Genomic DNA, 21,193 nt, shown 5'->3' with positions numbered 1-21,193 from the left:
CGAGCTTGTGGATTTATTTATTCGTTGATGGATTACCAGTTGATGTGGGCTTTATTGCACACCACAGTTGAAGGCAACATTTGGACATATATTTACAAGAAGCAAGTCTGGTAAGATCTTACAAATCATAGTAGAAAGTATATGTTTGCTATTTGATATGTTGGATAACTGCTTGATTAATTGACCTAGCATATGGATTTACTTGCAATCAGTCAATCTGACAACACAATAGGTCTAAACAAATACCCTAACAAGCAAGATAAGCTATCTGGCAGCTGAGCTTCGAAATATATGAGTGGTTGTGAGTACACAAAAGGTTTAGTTGCTGTACATCAAAAGATAAATCAACCAATAGCTGGAGTTCAAATATGTAAGTGTTGAGATTTCAAAAGTAGTAATTAATTATGTTGATGTACAAATATAAAATTGGTCATCCAGTATGTGGGGTTAAACTGTATAAAAGCAAGAGAGTACATAGGTACATAATTTGTAAGTTGCTGTACAAAGTGAGATAACTCAGTCACCCAGGAACTGTTCAAGTTCATATTTGATTGATAGCAAACAGTCAATACACACATGCATAACATATTGTCAATTGACTTATAAAACATATCCATTTATCATATACACCTTAAATATATGTTAAGTAAGTTAACACCTATATTATGTTTAACTATAAGTGCAAGAAAATACACAATCAATACACACATGCATAACACATTATTAAGTGACTTGAACACCATTACCATTTACTGGGTACATATAAATTTCCAATAATATTTAATTAAAGAGGTATCTGAAACATTTACCAGTTTTATGTTAAAAAATAAATGCTTGGGAATAATCAATACAGAAACATGCATGCATAACATATTGTCGAGTGACTTGTACAACATTACCATGTGTCATATACACCATGAAAGATTTATCATATAATATACATACTATGTACATAATTACCATTTGTTATCAACTACTGATAATCATCATTTACCTAACACAACTTAAATATGCACCATTTTTATGCATCATTTGCATACACCATTGTCATAGATTATTATTTTATAACATGATGTCATCTGTTATGTACTCCAGTACACTATTAGCATTTATTTTCTATTAACCTCAGGCTTATAGAAGCAAGATACATAATTGTCAATGTGGATGGCTACTCAATTGATTTGATAAATAATTTGTTTTTAATTTATGCACATTTGGAATGTAATTATTGTAGTATCAGTACCTATTTTCAGTTTTGAGTTGTTTTTTATTCATTGTGTGCAGTGAGATAATTAGATGACTCACTTTTGTTATAATCTTGTAATGTTACAAGAGAATGGAAGTGGGTCAATGCTGTTTTGAGATAGAAAAACAGTAATATCAAACAATCTTAGAAATTGAAAGCGAAAATGTCCAAGATTATTTGAATTGTTTATTAGGTAGTGATTTATTTATTTTTTGTAAAGATGCTAGCTTATAATAATGTTATCGGATTGAGTTCAAAGCTTGTGATTGCATTTTTATAAGATGTGCATAGCCACAGATTAATTTTAGAAATCTATGAATCTAGATAAATCTTGTATCAACAATGAGGTAAAAAACAAGTTACCTGCCATGTATAATGGTTCATGGTTTATTTTAGTTTGATTTATTGTGTGTGCCTATGAAAACAGTTTTGTGGATGATATTGTGCATGAACCTAGCAGTGATGCAATTTATTATCCAAACAGATTGAGGAAAAGTTTAAATACAGTATATGTATAATGCCAACAGCAGGTCTATTAAAGGTGTAATGCAGAGTAGTATTGTTTGATGGTTGACAATAGATATATCCTTATACAATAATTTCTTAACATGAGAAGATATTAAGATTTGTTTTAGAAGTTACATTAATTATTTTGAAATAATATAGTATTTTTTAGAGTACTGATAACATATAAGTTACGTTGATAACCCCTTAGGGAAAGGAAATTTATAAATATAAGCAGTTTTTTACCAGTTTAATTTAGAAAATTGGGTGTTAAACTACATTAACATTATTTACGCAAGAAGTAAGCCTGGTTGTGGTATAATACATTTACATGTAAGTGTTATTATTGAATTTTTTTTTATTCAAACTGTAAATAGAAGCTCATGGAGTACACATTTACATTTTATAGGTATATACATGCAATGTGGCAATGTTAAAATTTAATTTTCATTATAAAGTTATGTTGGTATTGAAGAAGAGAAGAAAAAAAAGAAAAGGTATTTTAACAATTTTCATTACTTTAACATGATTTCACATATTTACATTTCAATGGAAAAACACACAGTAATTATAAATTTGTTTTTAACATATACATAATTTGCATGTCATGTTTTGCATTACACAGAATATTCATATTATATTTGGAAAAAAGAAAACATGAGACAACATTTTATTAAATGATCACACAAATTAATGAGAAAAACAGCACCTTGTAAACTATTTACAGTCAGTTAAAAAGTTTGTACTATGGCTTTAGTATTATGTCTTTTTGATTACTTTTTTGTTGACACATTCATGTTATTTATTTGTAATTTTATTGTTAAACATCAATTTATTATAATTATATAAGAAGCTCTTTATGTAAAGTATGACGAGAAATATGGGTACAGTTTAAGTTACATACAATAAGAATAACACACAATTTTGACAATTTACATAACTTTTACATTATTTGGATGGCATTTGTTACAAACATTGGAGTAGGAGTAATCACATTATGTAAGTAAATAGGCAAATATTTGCATTGTTGTAGGTAAAAAAGTCAGTGAGTATATGGTAGAATGAGTTTACTTAACATGGTTTCACATATTGGCATTTTAATGGTAAAACACACAGTTTTTATGGATTTGTTCATAACATATACACAATTTGCATGTCATATATTGCATTCACACAGTATATTCACAGTATATTTGAGTAAAAAGGAAAAAAAAGAGACACAATTTTAGAAATTGCTTCCACAAATTATTGGAATACAACACCTTCTAAATTATTTATTGTATGTAAGTTATTGTGTAATATGGTTATGGTATAATGTATTTTAAATTACTTGTTTCTATGCATTAATGTAATTCTATTGACAATTTCAATTGATCAACAGAAATTTGTTTTAATTATATGAGTTATATCAGTTCTTTCTTACTTGCTCCATCTATAAAGATTTACGAACAAAATATTGTATTCGTTCTAACTGGCCAAACTTAGTCAAATTTAAAAATATACTATCTTGTCAAAATACTACAGTAATTAACAATGTTGCAAGATTCATTACTGAGGCAATGAAACTCCGTGATGAAAAATTAGAAGTATTTGCTGCTTCTTAAATTAATGGTGTATGGAATCGTTAATATATTGTTTATTTACTACTTGTTTCTTCTTACATAATTGTCAATTTATTTACTTTTGTAAATGATGTTTGAACACTTTACATAGTTATCTATGTGTACAATTATGTATGTTCTTTGTATTGTACTGATGTACTTCGACCATAATGTTCGAATGATGTTTGAACACTTTACATAGTTATCTATGTGTACAATTATATATGTTCTTTGTATTGTACTGATGTACTTCGACCATAATTTATTAACTTGAATATGTAAATGGTCAAAGGCATTTTGCCGATGTTCCAATAAAAAACTTGAAACTTTGATAAGCATATTCAATTAACCAATCTTGTTTACAGTAAGCCGATTCAGAATAAGCCAGCCAATATGATTTCAATTGATTAGTTGACTATTTAATTAACTGACTGACATATATATGGGTTTACATGATTAGAATTGCAAAAGTCTTTGATATTTCTAATTTAAAAAGTTTACCTACAATTGTTTATTGTATTTGTATGAATATATATATATATATATATATATATATATATATATATATATATATATATATATATATATATATATATATATATTGTGGTTATTCACAAAAAGCCTCTTCGATGCCTTTCTTAGGCATATCATAATTATAAGTTTAATAAAGAACAACATATCAACTTCTTATGCGGTTCTAATTGTTTTATTCCGTTCAGTTTTGTTTCATTTATTCTAGTAAATGTAAATAAGGAACGAATGTAATTGCTTACAATAATGAATGAACCATTGTCAGGGCTGTCAATTTAATGCATGAACTAATGTCCGGGCTGTCAAAATAACGTTGGAACGAATGTCCGGATTGGGAAAAAAATGTGGAAACGATTGTCCGGGATGAATAAAAAACTTAGGAACAAATGTCCTTATTGTCCTTATTGTCAAAATTAGCGTAAGAACGATTGACCGTGGGAACGAATGTCCGGGAATCGTTTCGTACACTACCGTACAATCTTCATAGGACTACGAAATGACGGAGTTTAATTTTACCGGTAACCGTTATATACGTTTAATGTTTAGCATTAATTTGTTAAAATATTAAAAATGTATGGGTATTAAGCACTTCATTATAATGATTAAACTGCTAATATCTATACAGTATTTAGTTTCTGACAATCTATTTGGCAAAAATAACTTTCAATTTTTACAAAATCTTACATATCTAATTAAAGCAACAGTTGAGTATTTGGCTTTAAACAACTCTAAGAAATGACTATGCAATACCACTACCACGAGAAGACACGGGGTATCATAAATTATGTGGAAATGACCAGACATCGGCAACGTGTGGTTTATGACACCTTGCTGTTATTTAATATATGTCGGCACAGTATCTGATCATAACGGGATAATGGGTTTGTGCTGAACAAAGGGACGATTAAACAACAGATATACCAATAAACAAGATTATTGATAGATCTTTGATTAAACACCGCGATAAAAAGGCTCAAACTAACAGTGTCAAAATTTGTGCAAACATGTGAATAAAAACACGTACTTTAATCAAGAAAATGTATTGACACTTAAAATGGGAAGTATATATTTACTGACGAGGTCATCTTGTGTTGACAATATCGTAACGTCAAAAGCGTGATGGGTTGAAATTAGAAGCGGCATTGCGTGGTATTATAAACGGCATCACGTTTCGCCTCGTTCTGGATTTCTGCGAGTCACGTGACTTCGCGCTCTTATCGATTTTGGCTTATTGGGAAAAGGGTCTATTGTGGACCAATACATCGTGTATTAATATCAGTTTACCCACTGGGACACCACATGGGGCGAGGATTAACAGATAAACTAGGCCTTCAATTAATTATGCGCCTAGAGGCAAACAATACTATAACTTACTGATAATTTTAGGATTGGGATGTGTTTGTATCTTATTTGAAATTAGCTAGCTTAATTCAAAAACTAATAATAGCCTCAATATTATCACAAGAACATCATCACATATTCATTGTGCAATATATAATCATATCACCATCACAATATGCCAGAGCGTTAGTATTTATTGTGCATACATATCCTACAGCAACATTTACAAAACTTATTACAAACCAACCGCTCAAGCTTTAATTAAGATTGATTTCAATTTATATTATGACATACATTAAAGATCACTGTCAATTAATTAAAAAATAGCTTGATGCTTCGTACTCAGCGATTTAAATAAAAGAAACGTTGCATACACATTAATTGGGGTTAATAAAAAAAGTCTGCAATTAAAATAATCAAATTTAAATAATACTAGATTTAGTTTCAAATTGTCGCTCAAAAAATGTATCAGTTATATCAGTTACTAGGGAATCGATTTGTTTAATCTCCGCAATCCAATAATAATTATGGTGTTTGTATGACAAATTAATAGCTATTCGTCATTGAATGTATGATACTCATAAAAATATTGAAACAATAACCACAACAACAACAACATATGTGATTATGTATATATCTTCTTCAGATACTCTGTGTCATACTTTCAAAATTATCCTCATAAGATTCATAATAATAAAATAAACACTATTGCAATCTTAGTAAAAACCAACTTAGCCGTTATGCTAATGATTTTATGTTCAGTATGCGTGTACATTTCAATATTATATAACAACAAGTGTTCACAAATACCTATGTTTAATAAATATTAAAAACATGAGAACCAATGAAGGTATTTCATTTTAATAGACTAGTTTTACCGTGTGTGTACATTCATATAAAATCTTTTGAAAATCACACTTGAGATAATGTCTTTAGGTTTTGCTATTTCTAATCGATTTAAACACCATAAAACCACCGTATTTTCTCTTACATTCTAAATTTTCTTACATTTCCTTTTTAAGCCAAAATATTTATGTTTTCATGATTCTAAATTTTCGGACATACGGATTTTCGTACAGTCAGTTAAACAGCGCTATTTTATCAGATTTTGACCCTGTTTTTGCTTATCTGATGACCCTTCGGTCATGCATTTTTACAACCGGATTAAAGTAATAAAACAGAATCATGCCTAAGGGCAATCGACCATTACATTTGCGTACTTGGGTAAATTACCTTGTAAACCTCTAATAAGCAATGGTTCCTTCCAACAGCGTTTGAAATGATATCGTATTAAGAAAGCCAAACGTTTATTGTTTTTACTTTTTATATATTATTTCAGTTGATTGCAAAGCTGTTAAGTTGTATTTTTAAAGTAAAGAACGAAGGGAACAACACAATAAAATTATGTACACTGATGTATTATTTCTACTTCAATTAAATAATTGACAAACAAACATAACACACTTGTCTCTAAATCTTTTTCGTATTTAAATTTTCCAACACGAAAAACAATATCTTTAAGTGAACGGAAACTTATAATTATTACGGCATATAGTAAAAGCAGAGTTGTCTGAACCATAAGTAAAATAAAAAATAAAAAATGACACAGCTTATTTTTCCCTCAAGTGTTAATGATAATATGGATAAACAATTAAAAATACATAAAGTCAATTGTGTTGATTACTCGTTATTGAAATATTGCAATGCCAATTATAAGACATCTGATTTAAAACAAAATGAATGGTGGAATACCTAATCTGGAAATACAAACTAATGATACTATTAATGCAACAACAACAATCACATCTTTTCAAGCGCAATCAGAAAAGTGCTACAGCTTTGTATTAACAAACATAAATATGTTTGTGCTTATAGATTTAGATAAACTTCAAATCTTTAAGCGTGCTATGAATTGAATATAATTTATATTTAAAAGTTTTGCTACTCTGTTGATAACTAGCAACAGCAAAAAGGAAGATACCATTTTTTATCATCTAATTTTATTTATATTTCATTGTTAATTTGTTTATGATCACAAGGATTGTTTGGATAACAGAGTGTGTCTAGATATACCGGTACCCTTAAAAATATTTTTATGAATTGCAATTAAGCGTAGAAATTAAACAGGCCCTAATACAGACACCACTTTTATCGGAATGCGATTATAGTTTCAATAGCAACTCGTAACGCTTTTTGGATTGAATGTGTAATGACTACTTTTAGCGACAAATTGACTTGGTCAAATACTGCATCTTAAACGGATAAATAAAATTGAAACCATTTATTTTCAATATTATCAACATTATTATTTAGTTATTAATACATTAAGCAGCAAACTCTATTAATCAAAAAGATTTGATATAACATCCGAATTCACTGCAAAAATGAGCTGAGCGATAGGTTTTACGGTTGTTGAAATTGTTCATGATGAGAATGACGATGACGACGATGATGACGATGACGACGACGAGGAGGAGAACAACGACGATAACAATGACGATGATGATGATGATGATGATGATGACACTGATGATGATGATCACGACGATGACGACCATAACGATGTTGTTGGTGATAGTGACGATAATGCTGCTGCTGTTGCTGATGACGATGCTGCTGCTGATGATGCGGTGGAGGCGGAGGAGCAGGACGAGGACGAGGACGAGGGCGACTACGACGACGACGACGACGACGACGACGACGACGACGACGACGACGACGACGATGACGATGATGATGATGATGATGATGATGATGATGATGATGATGATGATGATGATGACGATGATGATGATGACGATGATGAGGACGATGATGATGATGATGATGATGATGATGATGATGATGATGATGATGATGATGATGATGATGATGATGATGATGATGATGATGATGATGATGATAATGATGAGATGATGATTATGTTGATGATGATGATCATGATAACGTTGATAACGATGATGTTGATGAAAATAACGATACTGTAAGTAGTAAATTAACTCATTAATTGTTATTATAATACACAAGCACATGCTAATGGATCTGTATCCGCAAGGCGGTCAAATGAAAACTCACTTGGTATAAATATGAAAAATTGAATCAAAATATCATAATGCGGAGTATTAAAATGTGTTCAAATCTAGCGAAATTGTTGCAGTACTTTTCTACCGAAACCAATGCTTAGCCCAGTTATTTTAAAAATAATTTCAAAATACCACGATACACGTCAATTGGCTAACAAATACATTTGTAAGTTTAACCTCACTCAAAAACAGTATTTATTGAAGACAGGGCGTCAACAATGTCCGAGTTTCTTCAACGTAGCTTAAGTACCTAAAGTACCTTTCCGTTTGATTTATCGCAGGATCCTGGGTCCGCACCCACAGTCTTTTAAAGTGTCTGCATTAAAAAAGATAATAATTGTTGTTTGTAATAATCTTTGACAGCTCATAAAAACATGTAAATCCTCAATTCGTAGAGTTTCAGTATGATTTCATTTATTAAAAAAAATAAAGACGGTTAACATATTTTATACACACATATATTAGTAGCTATACGCCATATAACATAGGACATAATGTATATTATAAATCAAAGCGCTGAAGGCACTTTAGTTGTTCGCTGTTGTCGTCCTTGATTAGCTTGTTCGCATTGCATATGCTTATCATTGTGCACAGGCTAATCTTATTTGACGTGCATTAAGCCTCGTTTTCCATGAAAGCAGCCAATATGTGCATATTTTAATGATAAACACTAGACTGGCCAATGGCGTTTACAAGCTGGTATATACATTCACTGCTAGAGCAGAATCATTTGTCGTCTGCTGCAGACAGGCAGTGGTAATCGTTCCTAGCAGAGTGAGTTGTGGTTCTTGCCGTACTTAAGTCTTCTAAGCACCTACTGATTTGCATTTATTACCCATTCTCTTGAAACGCCGACTAATAAAGTGCGATAAACCGCCTTTAAGCACTTGGCACATTAACAAATAAGAACATTCCACACCTAACCGAGAACCGACGTCTTTAATCGCGAAACTATTACCAGAAATTGAATACCGCCAGAAACAACAATGAGCTCACTTCGATTAAATATAAATACACTATATTCATTGCGTCCTAAGCAATCAAACATATCAACCGAAAATACCAGCGAATACAGCATTATATATGACATCGATCTTATATATCGCCTCAGACATGCGAGAGCGCCACGATGAGTGAAGAGTGTGTGTATGAGAGTTTGTTTACAGGTCCTACTGGCCTCTTCACGAGATTTGTGTAGCCCGACCTGAATGATAAATGAAATGGATGTAGTAACAGTTATATGAACACGATATATCCGTACCAATATCCATGTGAGCATATACTAATAATAATTAATTTTGTAATCGCCATAAGCTTGAAAATAAACGTAAATAGATACAACAAAGACCAATTCGGAGACTTTAAAAATTTTAAATTACCTCCCCTGCAATAGAAAATATATATGGAGACTCGCATTCTATGGAATATCAAAATCTCAATATATCTTTCTCCGAATTTTTTTTCTGGTAAAAGTCATCTTAAATTTAGCTGTATATTCGTATGTAATTAATTAAACAAGAGTTATAAAAAGGCATCGCAAAAAATATCGCGTTTTACTTGAATAAGTTACCTCCCTTAAGCCTATCGGAATATCAAAAATACGTATATAAACAAAACGCGTTCCTTGCATAAGTGATAATAAAGCGCGTGCCCGTGCCACTCGTCCTCCAAATACTTACTAAATATAGTACAACGTATCTACAATCATTGCGACTAACTCATACCTCAGTAAATAAGTAACCAGGATAAATATACGTTTAGGTAATTAAGATATAAAACATACATATAAAAATTTACATGTTCCCTGTCTGCAGAACCCGATCCATGGACTATAGCCACAAGATGTTTTTATGTACCTATGTAGCCGGATTGCGCCCTCAGAGCGCCCAACACCGACACAGTTCACGCTACTCTCCGGTCAAACACAATACTACATAGGACTGCTGCCTTTGTCACCATATTATCAGAATCATTAACGTGCAAAATGGAAACTTTCAACTGTCCTTTCACTTCATACATAAGCCATTGCCGATCTTCAATGATCGCTTATTTCCGAGAGATGCATTTTGTTTTTTTCAAACTTCGAATTTTGATATATGTTTAACTTATTCATTTAGATCACAGGCAGCAGTATCACAAATTTGCCCCCCCCCCCCCCCGGGGACCCCCCCCCCCCCCCCGGGGACCCTACCTCCCCCCCCCGAACTATTGTGTATGGTTTGACTTTTCAACAACGAATATTGACAAAAATACACAGTTTGAAAAAATAACCCTCGTATAGTTATTATATATACACAAGGTATGAAACGTACTATATGTCTATTGCTGAAAGATTGTGGAGCACTGGACGTGACCTTTTTCACCGAAAACACACATGTTCCCATGCAGTTGCCGACAAAATGCAACTGGGTTCGTTAAAAGACAGTAAAAGCAACGAGATTACACTACTAACCGATCTCCTGCTCGGCTAATAACTTTAATATTCAATTTAATTTGACTTTCACGCTATATGTCACTCGGTGTTTCATCTACACATGCACACCATTTTAATTTTATAACGCGTCATCTGGTTGGTTGTTCTCATTGTGTTGGCCAATGATATGGCGTTTTAGAACCGAGCATTCGATCGACAAAATATGACAGCAAAACACAGACATGTAGCGAGAAAGTCGAATTTAATGGAATATTAAAGTTATTAGCCGAGCAGGAGATCGGTTAGTAGTGTAATCTGTTGCTTTTACTGTCTTTTAACGAACCCAGTTGCTTTTTGTCGGCAACTGCATGGGAACATGTGTGTTTTCGATGAAAAAGGTCACGTCCAGTGTTCCACAATCTTTCAGCAATAGGCATATAGTGCGTTTCATACCTTGTGTATATATAATACCTATAAGAGGGGTATTTTTTTAAACTGTTATTTTTTGTCAATGTTCGTTGTTGGAAAGTTAAACCATACACAATAGGTGTACATTTAACAATCTGGAACCCCTGGGGTAAGCTCGGGGGGGGGGGTATGGTCCGGGGGGGGGGGCAATTTTTTTTTTATGATACTGCTGCCTGTGATTTAGATTACATTATTTTCACTATAAATATTGACTTTGATCCAATTATCATCTGAAAAATACGATTTCGCGATTTCTTCAAAGATCGAGCGAGCCTTTTTACCTGTTTACTTATATATATATCTAATTTAAGGTTACACAGATGTAAAGTTGTCGTGGCCGAGTGGGTAAGGCGATGAAATTGAAATCTTTTGGGATTTTCCCGCGCAGGTTCGATTCCTGCCGACATCGCATACTTTTTGCGACGCGTTTTATTTCTTTTCTAACGTAATTTGATTTAATATAGCACATAAGCTAAGTTTATTGTTAAATATGTTGAAAATTGTATGCACATCCTTCAATTTCAAAATTAAAACAACGTTATGGCTAAATTGATTAATTTACTGCTGAAAATACGAATGATGCATGTTGCATTTTTATTTTTATTTCAAAAAGTAAACGGTAAATTTGTCTATTTTTTGGTATTTTTGCTGTATATAATGTTTCTATAAAAACCTAGTTTAAAATATAACTTAAATGATACTATTTTGAATTTTATGACACTTTGTTTTTAACCGACCCAATTTTTACTTGGCTGAAATCACTTACATTTCATGGCACTATTCCATAGATTAACATTTGTAAAAAATAAATGTCTGTAAAAGAATACTTATTTCATCTTGTTTAAACTTTAAACACCTTTACTGCATCTGTACACACCAACTGCATGCCCATATTTGGAAATTTGAATGAATTATGGAACTTTTATATACCCCAGGGATGAAAATAAACTGGACAAAAGCCGAGCGTGCGGGTGGTTTTGAAAAAATCGGTTTATTTTTTTTTAAGCATGGAAAGCTACCTACAAATTTGCATGTAGTTTAGTGAAATGATGCTGATTAGGAAAATAATTAATTAAATTATATTTGGATATGTGCCCATTAGAGGTGCGCAAGCTTAAAAAGGTAGAATTACCGAAATTCCCGTTCTTACACGTTGTAGCATGGATCGGGTATTGAACACGATACACGTGTGTATTAGCACCCTACTGTAGTCCCGGCGGGGTTATCAACTGCACCAATACACCGGTAAGCAACCAGGGGAATATCATATGAAAAAAGAACTATCATGCATGTTTGATTTGTTAAAGTGTGTCACAAAATTTCCCTAACTGCCGATGTCGGCTTTAATTTCGGTATAAACATGCAAAGAAATTAACATATATATAATGTTAATGCCGATATGTTATTGGACATTTTGTATGTCAAATGTTCATTATTTGTATTAAAATTAAGACGATTGTTTTGAACACGATACACGTGTGTATTAGCACCCTACTGTAGTCCCGGCGGGGTTATCAACTGCACCAATACACCGGTAAGCAACCAGGGGAATATCATATGAAAAAAGAACTATCATGCATGTTTGATGTGTTAAAGTGTGTCACTAAATTTCCCTAACTGCCGATGTCGGCTATAATTTCGGTATAAACATGCACAGAAATTAACATATATATAATGTTATTGCCGGTATGTTATTGGACATTTTGTATGTCAAATGTTCATTATTTGTATTAAAATTAAGACGATGCTTATTTGCCAGAAAGCGTTTATTTCAAATTCAAAACAAGCAATAATCATACATAATACCAAAATATAAAACTAACAAAATGACAACACTCTCGCTTAACGCAACGTTCAGAAGCACGCGCACTTAACAAAATTATTGCAACTAATGCAAGCTGTAATTAATATGTGACTACTTGCTATACAACCAGTATCATGCGAAAATTGATCTTATTTAATTGTGGTTCCCTCTTTGAATTTATGTTGCCTGTCGACTTTTAGAATAACATGTCAGTAAGAAATGTATTGCTTGCTCTACAACCAGCATCATGCGAAAATGGATCTTATTTAATTGTAAATCCCTCTTTGAACTTAAGTTGTCAGTCGACTTTTAGAATAATGTGTCAGTAATAAATGTTTTTCTTCAGTTTCACATGTTTTTTTTAAGAAAATTTAGTGAAAGATGCAAATGTGTCTTATTTATTTTTTTCTGTGTCTTCAATGTATCTTATTTATATGTGACTGCGTGCTTATTTTTTTTTCAAGAAATGAAAGATGCAAATGTGTCTTATTTTAATTTTATCCATGTCTTAAATGTGGCTTATTTATATAAGATAAAATGATATACTGCCAGTGTCATGCAAAAAAGGATCTAATTTCTTAATATCCACATTCACGCTTTGTTCTTTATTAGCACCGTCTTTAATTAGGCTATCTATTTAAAGTACAGATTACTGTGAACTTAATAATTGTGCAACGGTGATGTTGATCCATTATCGTTGTTAATTTAAAATGTAGACAACAAGTTAGCAATTAATGAAATCGGTTATTTTGGAAGTAAATCTATTTTTTTCTGTACAGTAGCCAGGTGGATGTGTATTGAGCGGATAAGATAGGGATCACCACAACAAGTTTCTAATACACAGTATAGACTTCCCCTATTATTGTATTTATTATTTACCTGGCATAAATAAAGTGTTAAAGATCATTTCATGTGAAAAGCAGGATTTCTGACATAATTTCAATCGTTTTGCTTTTATACACAATTTCATGGAACAATGAATATATTGGCGCGATGGAACACAATTTATAAATCAAGCTGACAGTATAGTATCATTTTTTAATTATGTGTAATTTAATTCGCATCTCTCCCTTAACTCGTTCAATGACACGTGAACTTAAATCAATTATAAAACATCACGTGCATCATTAAATTTTTTTTTTTAATTATGAAAACATATATGTTCTACATGGTTTTGTTTAGTTTTTTTTCTCAACCAGAGAGACATTATAAAACATTGTTATATATAAAGCGCTTTACTTTTCTACATTACATAAAGATATATCGATTTTTTTTTGTTAAGTGTACGTGCTTGACATATTTATAAAAAGGCAGTGTTTATTTTTGTAATAAAATCGAAAATTGACATTTAATTTGATGCAATCCATATTGTTTAGCGGCCAAGCGCAGTATTCCGCTCTCGGCGGCCGATGGTGTATTGCAATATATACAATGAAAAGCTGGGTTTCTGACATAATTTCAATCGTTTTGTTGACGCGGAAGTGCTTTTTGGTGGCCAAAAATACTATTGTTCCCTTTATTTAAACCTAAATCAGTATTTTTTTACACTTGAAGGTTTGTACAGCGGGGATTTCGGTACCGGCGCGGGTTTATGTGCTTGTTAAGAATTACCGAAATCCCCGCTAAGAGGCAACATATTATCCTGATTTATGCTTTGATTAAACATTGATAACTAAATTGCAAAAGTGTATAGCATATTGTAAATAAGGTAGTACGATATCATTTGTTTCATCAGATTTGTTTGGAAAATACTTTCTGAAGACTTATTATTACTATGTCATGTTATATTTACATATACTTTTGTGTAACCAATGTTTTAAATGTACATTTTACCTTTTTTACATTCGTTTACACATTTTTCACATTAATAAACTATTTAATAATGGAAAAAATATTCTGATAAGAGTGTTTAAATGATTAACACTAATATGATTGTGTACAAATCAACATTAATGCAAAGCAAAAACCCAAACATAATGACATATAGACCCTTTAAGGCGTAATATGGGGGATTGGCGTAAACATGGGTGATTTCGGCTCTGGGCGTACGAATGTAGCAGTACCGAAATCCCCGCTAATTATTTTCCAAAAGAAGTAACCGAATGGGAGATAATACATGTCACTGGTTGCTAATGAAAAAAAACACTATAATCATTTTGTTGACACTTGAAGGTTTGTACAGCAGGATTTCGGTACCGGCGCGCGTTTAAGTTCTAGTGTAGAATTACCGAAATCCCCACTGAGAGGCAACTTAATGCTGTCAAGAGTGCTTAATAATTAAAATTACTATCATTTTTTTGCACCTTAACATTCATGTGAAGTCAAAAACCATTCATACCGATGACCTATTGACCCTTTAAGGCGTAAATATGGGGATTTCGGTACTAGGCGGGCGAATGTAGAATTACCGAAATCCCCTTTTCATCATCGCACATTAGTGTAACATAAATTTTAACACAATATATGTAGGGAAACTCATATGATTCGCGTAATGTGAAAATGATTATTATGCTATAATTCGACCACGAAACTTGACGTGACTTCATACCGGACATTATGGAATGGAGCTACGCTTGCCGTATTTGACATAAGACCCATTTTCGCATATTATCTTATCAATGCTTATATGAATTTGATTGCTATAATCTAATGCGTATTCGACACGGAATTACTGTCAAGGTTTTTCATTTTGTCAATATTTATCATAGCAGGGGACATTTCTGACATCAATATGGATACTGTTTTCATTTTCTGTCGAGAAATGATATGACTTATTATCAAGATTATTTTATAGTACGGTAGCGTTCTCTTAACAAGTGAGATTTATTTGTTCTGGTAAATTGCTCTTATACTCACCATTCGGACTCGACGATCGGCTCGAATAAAAATGTTAGTCGCTTTAAAGTACAAATTCATCATATTGAGCACGATTATTATTATTATTATTATTATTATTATTATTATTATTATTATTATTATTATTATTATTATTATATAGCTTTTAGAAACTTATACCTTAAAAAAAATCCCATTGGAAAAAAAATCCCATGGGAAAAAAAATCCCATGGGACAAAAAAATCCCATGGGACAAAAAAATCCCATGGGTTTTTTTTATTATTTTAAAACACGATTTAACGCGTTGAAATCGCGAGAAATGCTCATCATTTGTTAAAAGGTAGTGTTTCTGAAGGTTACATGAATAAATCTCTAAAAATCAGAAAAAAATCCCATGGGATTTTTTTTCCCATAAAAATATGGGATTTTTTTTCTATCAAAGTAAATTGAACGAAAATAAGCACAAATGCTTTAACAATGCTTACAATCGATAACTAAGCACAAACGAACGTGTTTTATGTTTTTGAAAATCCCATGGGATTTTTTCTCCCATAAAAAAAGCTGGAGAAAAATCCCATGGGAGAAACCAAAATTCCCATGGGATAATGAAAAATCCCATGGGATATTACAAAAATCCCATGGGAACCCCAACTTTGCAAATAAAGTTCATAGTGAAGAAAACGCATTTAACAAGCAAAAATAACCAATTATTAATCACAAGTTAGACTTTTATCTTATACTTTATCACAAATAAGCAAACCTTCAAGAAAAAGGGTACTTAAGTTTGCGAAATTTCGGTTTCGCAAAGTTTTTCCGGTGGCCGTTACAGATGAAAACAATTACACATACAGAAACAATTGCACAGTTCAATCAACATGTTTCATGTTACTATGTGCAGCATGAATAGATTTCCCATGCATGTATACATATGATAACTATGTACTGAAATGAGTGAAATTGACCAAAGCAGACATTATTCATGTGCCGTGTTACATCGTTATTTGTGTTCTTCAAGTGTTTATAACAAGAAAAATAATATTCAAAACAAAAGTTATTGAAACTTTTCTAGCTAGTTTGTTACCAAACCAATTTCAACAGCAAAATGTTGAAATTACTGTACTACTATAATTACAATATAATAATACATACATTTGAACGCTTCATAAAAGAATACAACCACAAGAGTACCTTTGTTATATGGTGTTATGAAATTGTTCAATCTATCAAACATATTGTACATGTACAATCATTAAACAACCACAAAATTAAGACCAGGTCAGAAAGTGTCTCTTTCCCAGGAACACAGTTTCTATTTATAGACATGCCATGTAGTGACAGTCAAAATACTTCATTACTCATGTTTATAAATCAATATTTCTGAATCTTGTTTTGGCTACTGCAGAAATCAAAGGGCACATATGAATTATAGAACAAATAGTTTATGATACATCAGTGGGTTTTCTGCTATTACATCTGAATTTTATTTTATCATCATCTCACAAAGTATAGAACTATAATATATATGTTGTTTTTTTTCAAAATAACAAGATAAAGGCCTAATGGGTCAATATCTGTTGATTAAAAAAATAAATCCCAATTCGGTTCATTTAGTCAATAAAAATTCCCAAATTTGTCATTGCATGGATTTAAAATAACACAATTTGACTAGACTCCTTTTCCCACAATGGCTAGACAAATCCCTGTACATATTACAAATGTTATCAGGATGGATTCACCATGATTCTTACCTGTCAAATCAGCTGATCTATCTTCATAGAGTCTGCAGATCAGTTTGCCATTCAGTGAGTATTTGTACAGTTCTTGACCAGAGGTGACAAAAAGGTCTCCTTGGTGATGGGTAATACATGTACATTCATGTTGTAACTGAAACTTCCTGCCAGAAACAAGCTTTCCCTGGTTGACAGTGATAAACTGGACCTCATTTATGTTGATAGTATTCACAGCCACTGCAACCTCACTGGGTGTGATCAAACAAATGTCAAATGGCCTAGCATTCACATCCCAGTGACTCACCACCTGGTACTGCTGGTTCAGCAGCTTGACATTCTGATTTGTCCAGTCTACAACCATTACCTGCCCATCGGGAAGAACACATATGCCTCTCATATCACATACATATAACTCTGAATCACTTGGTATTCTAACATTGTGCTCAGTATTACTCTGGACATTAAACGCCTTGCCTGACTTTCCCAGCAGAGTCAATGCCTGCTGTATTATATGCTTACATTTTATGCTGGCTATAAGGCAGAGCTCCTTATTATCTCCAATTTTCTGAACAATTTCATGGAAATGTGACAAGTCATTGTGAAGACTGGTGCATTTATGAATAGAACTTGTAACTGACCCTTTTATGCTTATAACTTCCTCTTTTATCTCATTTAGTTCCTTAACAGTAATATTATCAAATTCATTCAATATAGAAAGAACACTCCAACACATTTCTTCTTTTACATTTTTGTCCGATGTACCCACAGAACTATTACAACACTTATCTATATTAGTATTTAAATTGCCATGCAATTGTTCTATCATGACTGCCCCATGTTCCTTGTATGTTCTCTGCAATGACTGAACACTGGCCTCCTGATTTATCTGTAGGCTTTTGATTCCCCCCATGACAGTTTCCAGCTCCTCTGACAGTCCCTTTAGGTCTGTGGGCTGGGAGTTGGTCAGCTCCGAAATCGGGGTCATTTTACTGCACTTGCTGAAATAAACAATTAATACATGTACATACCAAGGAATAGTCAGTAAAATAATAACAAGAGCTGTCAGAGGACAGCGCGTTCGACTATTCAAGTGCTTGACAATATAACATAAGCCATCATGGGGAAATTGTTCATAATCAATAATTTATAAGATGAACTTTCAAAAATAAAAAAAGGGGAAAAAAAACATTTTTTTTTTTTTTGGGGGGGGGGATTGAGATAGGGTATAATGTGGGGTTTGGTCATTTATTAGACAATCTTTCAAAAATAAAAAAGGGTGGGTAGGGGGGTGAGAGTATAATGTGGGGTGGGGTAATTTATTAGATGATGTTTAAAAAAAATGGGGGGGGGGGAGGTTGGGGAGGGGGAAGGGATTCTCAGGGGGAGGGGTGTGGGGAATTGTTTGGATGGAATCCATTGTGGTATTCCAAGTGTTGTTTTGTCAAAGTAATAATAAAATGTGATCATACATAAAGAAGTTAGGGCAAATTAAGCAAAATGTTCAATTATCTAAGTGTAAAAGGGGCCATAATTATATAAAAATGCTTGATAAAGTGGTCTGCTCTTGTTTATAGGTTGGGGTCATGTTGGTAAACAAGTATGCAACATATAAAAGCAATATGTCAAAGGATATAGGAAATATTTGGGGTAGTATGCAAACTTGAACATATATTTATAAATAATATGCATATTCTAAGTATAAAAGGGGCAACAATTATGTAAAAATGCTTGATACAGTGGTCTGCTCTTGTTTATAGGTTGGGGTGATGTTGGTAAACAAGTATGCAAAATATGAAAGCAATATTTCAAGGGACATTGAAAATATTCGGGGTAGTACACAAACTTTAACATTTGCTGCATATTGTAAGTGGAAAAGGGGCCATAATAATGACAAAATGCTTGATAGAGTTGTCTTCTCTTGTTTATAGGTTGGGGTCATGATGGTTAACAAGTATGCAATATGAAAGCAATATGTCAAGGCACAATGAAAATATTTGGGGTAGTACAAAACTTTAACATTTGCACGCTAACGCTAACGCAGATGCTAATGCCGACGCCAAGGCCGGGGTGAGTATGATAGCTCCACTATATATTTTATATATAATAGTGGAGCTCAACACAATCATGGAAAATAAATGAATGCTTTTTTCATTGGCTTAATAGCTAGGGGTATATAGATTTGCACTCTTCCATCCATACGTGTGACTTTTCTGTCGTATATAACTCAATACGTATTCCTGAATTTTACGAGTACAGTAACCAGGCATGTGAGCTTGCGCACCTCTATATTTACGTTCTGTTTTTTATTTCATTATCCGCACGCTTTTTGAAAAGCATGGGGATGTTGTGGTTATCTCCACCGTCCATCTGTCTGTCCGTCCTGGCCAATATCTCCTCCTACACTTAAGCACTAGAACCTTGAAACTTAGAACACATGGTAGCTATGAGCATATGTGCGACCCTGCACTATTTGGAATTTTGATCTGACCCCTGGGTCAAAAGTTATGGGGGTTTGAGCGGGCGGGTCAATGATTTTCACTCATTTTGTATGTTATTTTACATTTACTTATTCATTTCTGCACTGTTTTACTTCAAATTGATACTGAACCTCTCTTTTGACAATACAGTCAATCTCAACTAATTGCATGGCCCCATTAACAACTCTGGGGCGCCCCGCCCAGATAGACCACAGCCACCCAAAATTGCCTTTTACTATAATTTCTTCATTTCTACAATGATTCACTTCAAATTGATACTGAAATTCTCTTATGACAATACGGTCAATTTCAACTATGCATGACAATACAGTCAATCTCAACTATGCATTGCCCCATTACCAACCCTGAGACGCCCCACCCACATTGACCACACCCACCCAAAATTGCCTTTAACTATTATTTCTTCATTTCTACACCGATTTACTTCTTATTCATACTGAACTATTCTTATGACAATACGGTAAATCTCAACTATGCATGGCCCCATTACCAACCCTGGGACGCCCCACCCACATAGGCCACACCCACCCTAAATTGCCTTTTACTTAACTTCTTCATTTCTACACTGATTCACTTCTAATTGATACTGAACTTCTCTTATGACAATACGGTCAATCTCAACTATGCATGACCCCATTACCAACCCTGGGGCACCCCTGGGTCAAACATGCTGCGTGGGGATACACGTCGGCCTCTGCTGCGTCATTTCTAGTTATAATTGTAGCAAAGTCTAATTTTTATAAAAAAAATTACATTTTAAAATATGTGTTGATTGTAAAATAAACAGTATTGCTACTAGAGGACTGACAATTTACATCAATATTTATCGTCATGTAATTTTGCCCACATGCATGTCCCTTTAACCAAACAATCATATCTTTTTCAATTGTGATAAGCGTAACTATAAAGGATTGATGATACATGGAAACGTCTACAGTAACATATTAATCGTCAGGGAAACTCGTGCAACTCTGTATGTTTGTTCGTAATTTTTGACACTTTTGGGACAAATTCAGGATTGCAGAGGTATTCATGTACTAAGAAAACATATCTAGTTGTTTACATTGTTTTCACTTTTGATATTGTAAACCTTGACAAAACTATGCATAATAATGCAAGAAAAGATCATTAATGTTTTT

At 32.8% G+C, this 21,193-nt stretch overlaps 1 protein-coding gene across 3 annotated transcripts in view; it reads right to left on the bottom strand.

The window, feature by feature from the left end:
• Window positions 1-21,193, bottom strand: part of LOC127881603 (uncharacterized) — a 638,632-nt gene that overhangs the window by 492,677 nt on the left and 124,762 nt on the right. For all 3 annotated transcript variants that reach the window (XM_052429635.1, XM_052429625.1, XM_052429615.1), the window contains one exon: window positions 17,575-18,554. In XM_052429635.1, the coding sequence (XP_052285595.1) occupies window positions 17,575-18,541 (967 nt within the window). In that variant the 5' untranslated portion in view covers window positions 18,542-18,554. The remainder of the gene's footprint in view (window positions 1-17,574; window positions 18,555-21,193) is intronic.

Source organism: Dreissena polymorpha, chromosome 1 (assembly GCF_020536995.1).
Source record: "Dreissena polymorpha isolate Duluth1 chromosome 1, UMN_Dpol_1.0, whole genome shotgun sequence".
Lineage (NCBI taxonomy): Eukaryota > Metazoa > Mollusca > Bivalvia > Myida > Dreissenidae > Dreissena > Dreissena polymorpha.
Note: the sequence above shows the minus strand (reverse complement) of the source record. Positions and strands in the feature narration are given on the sequence as shown.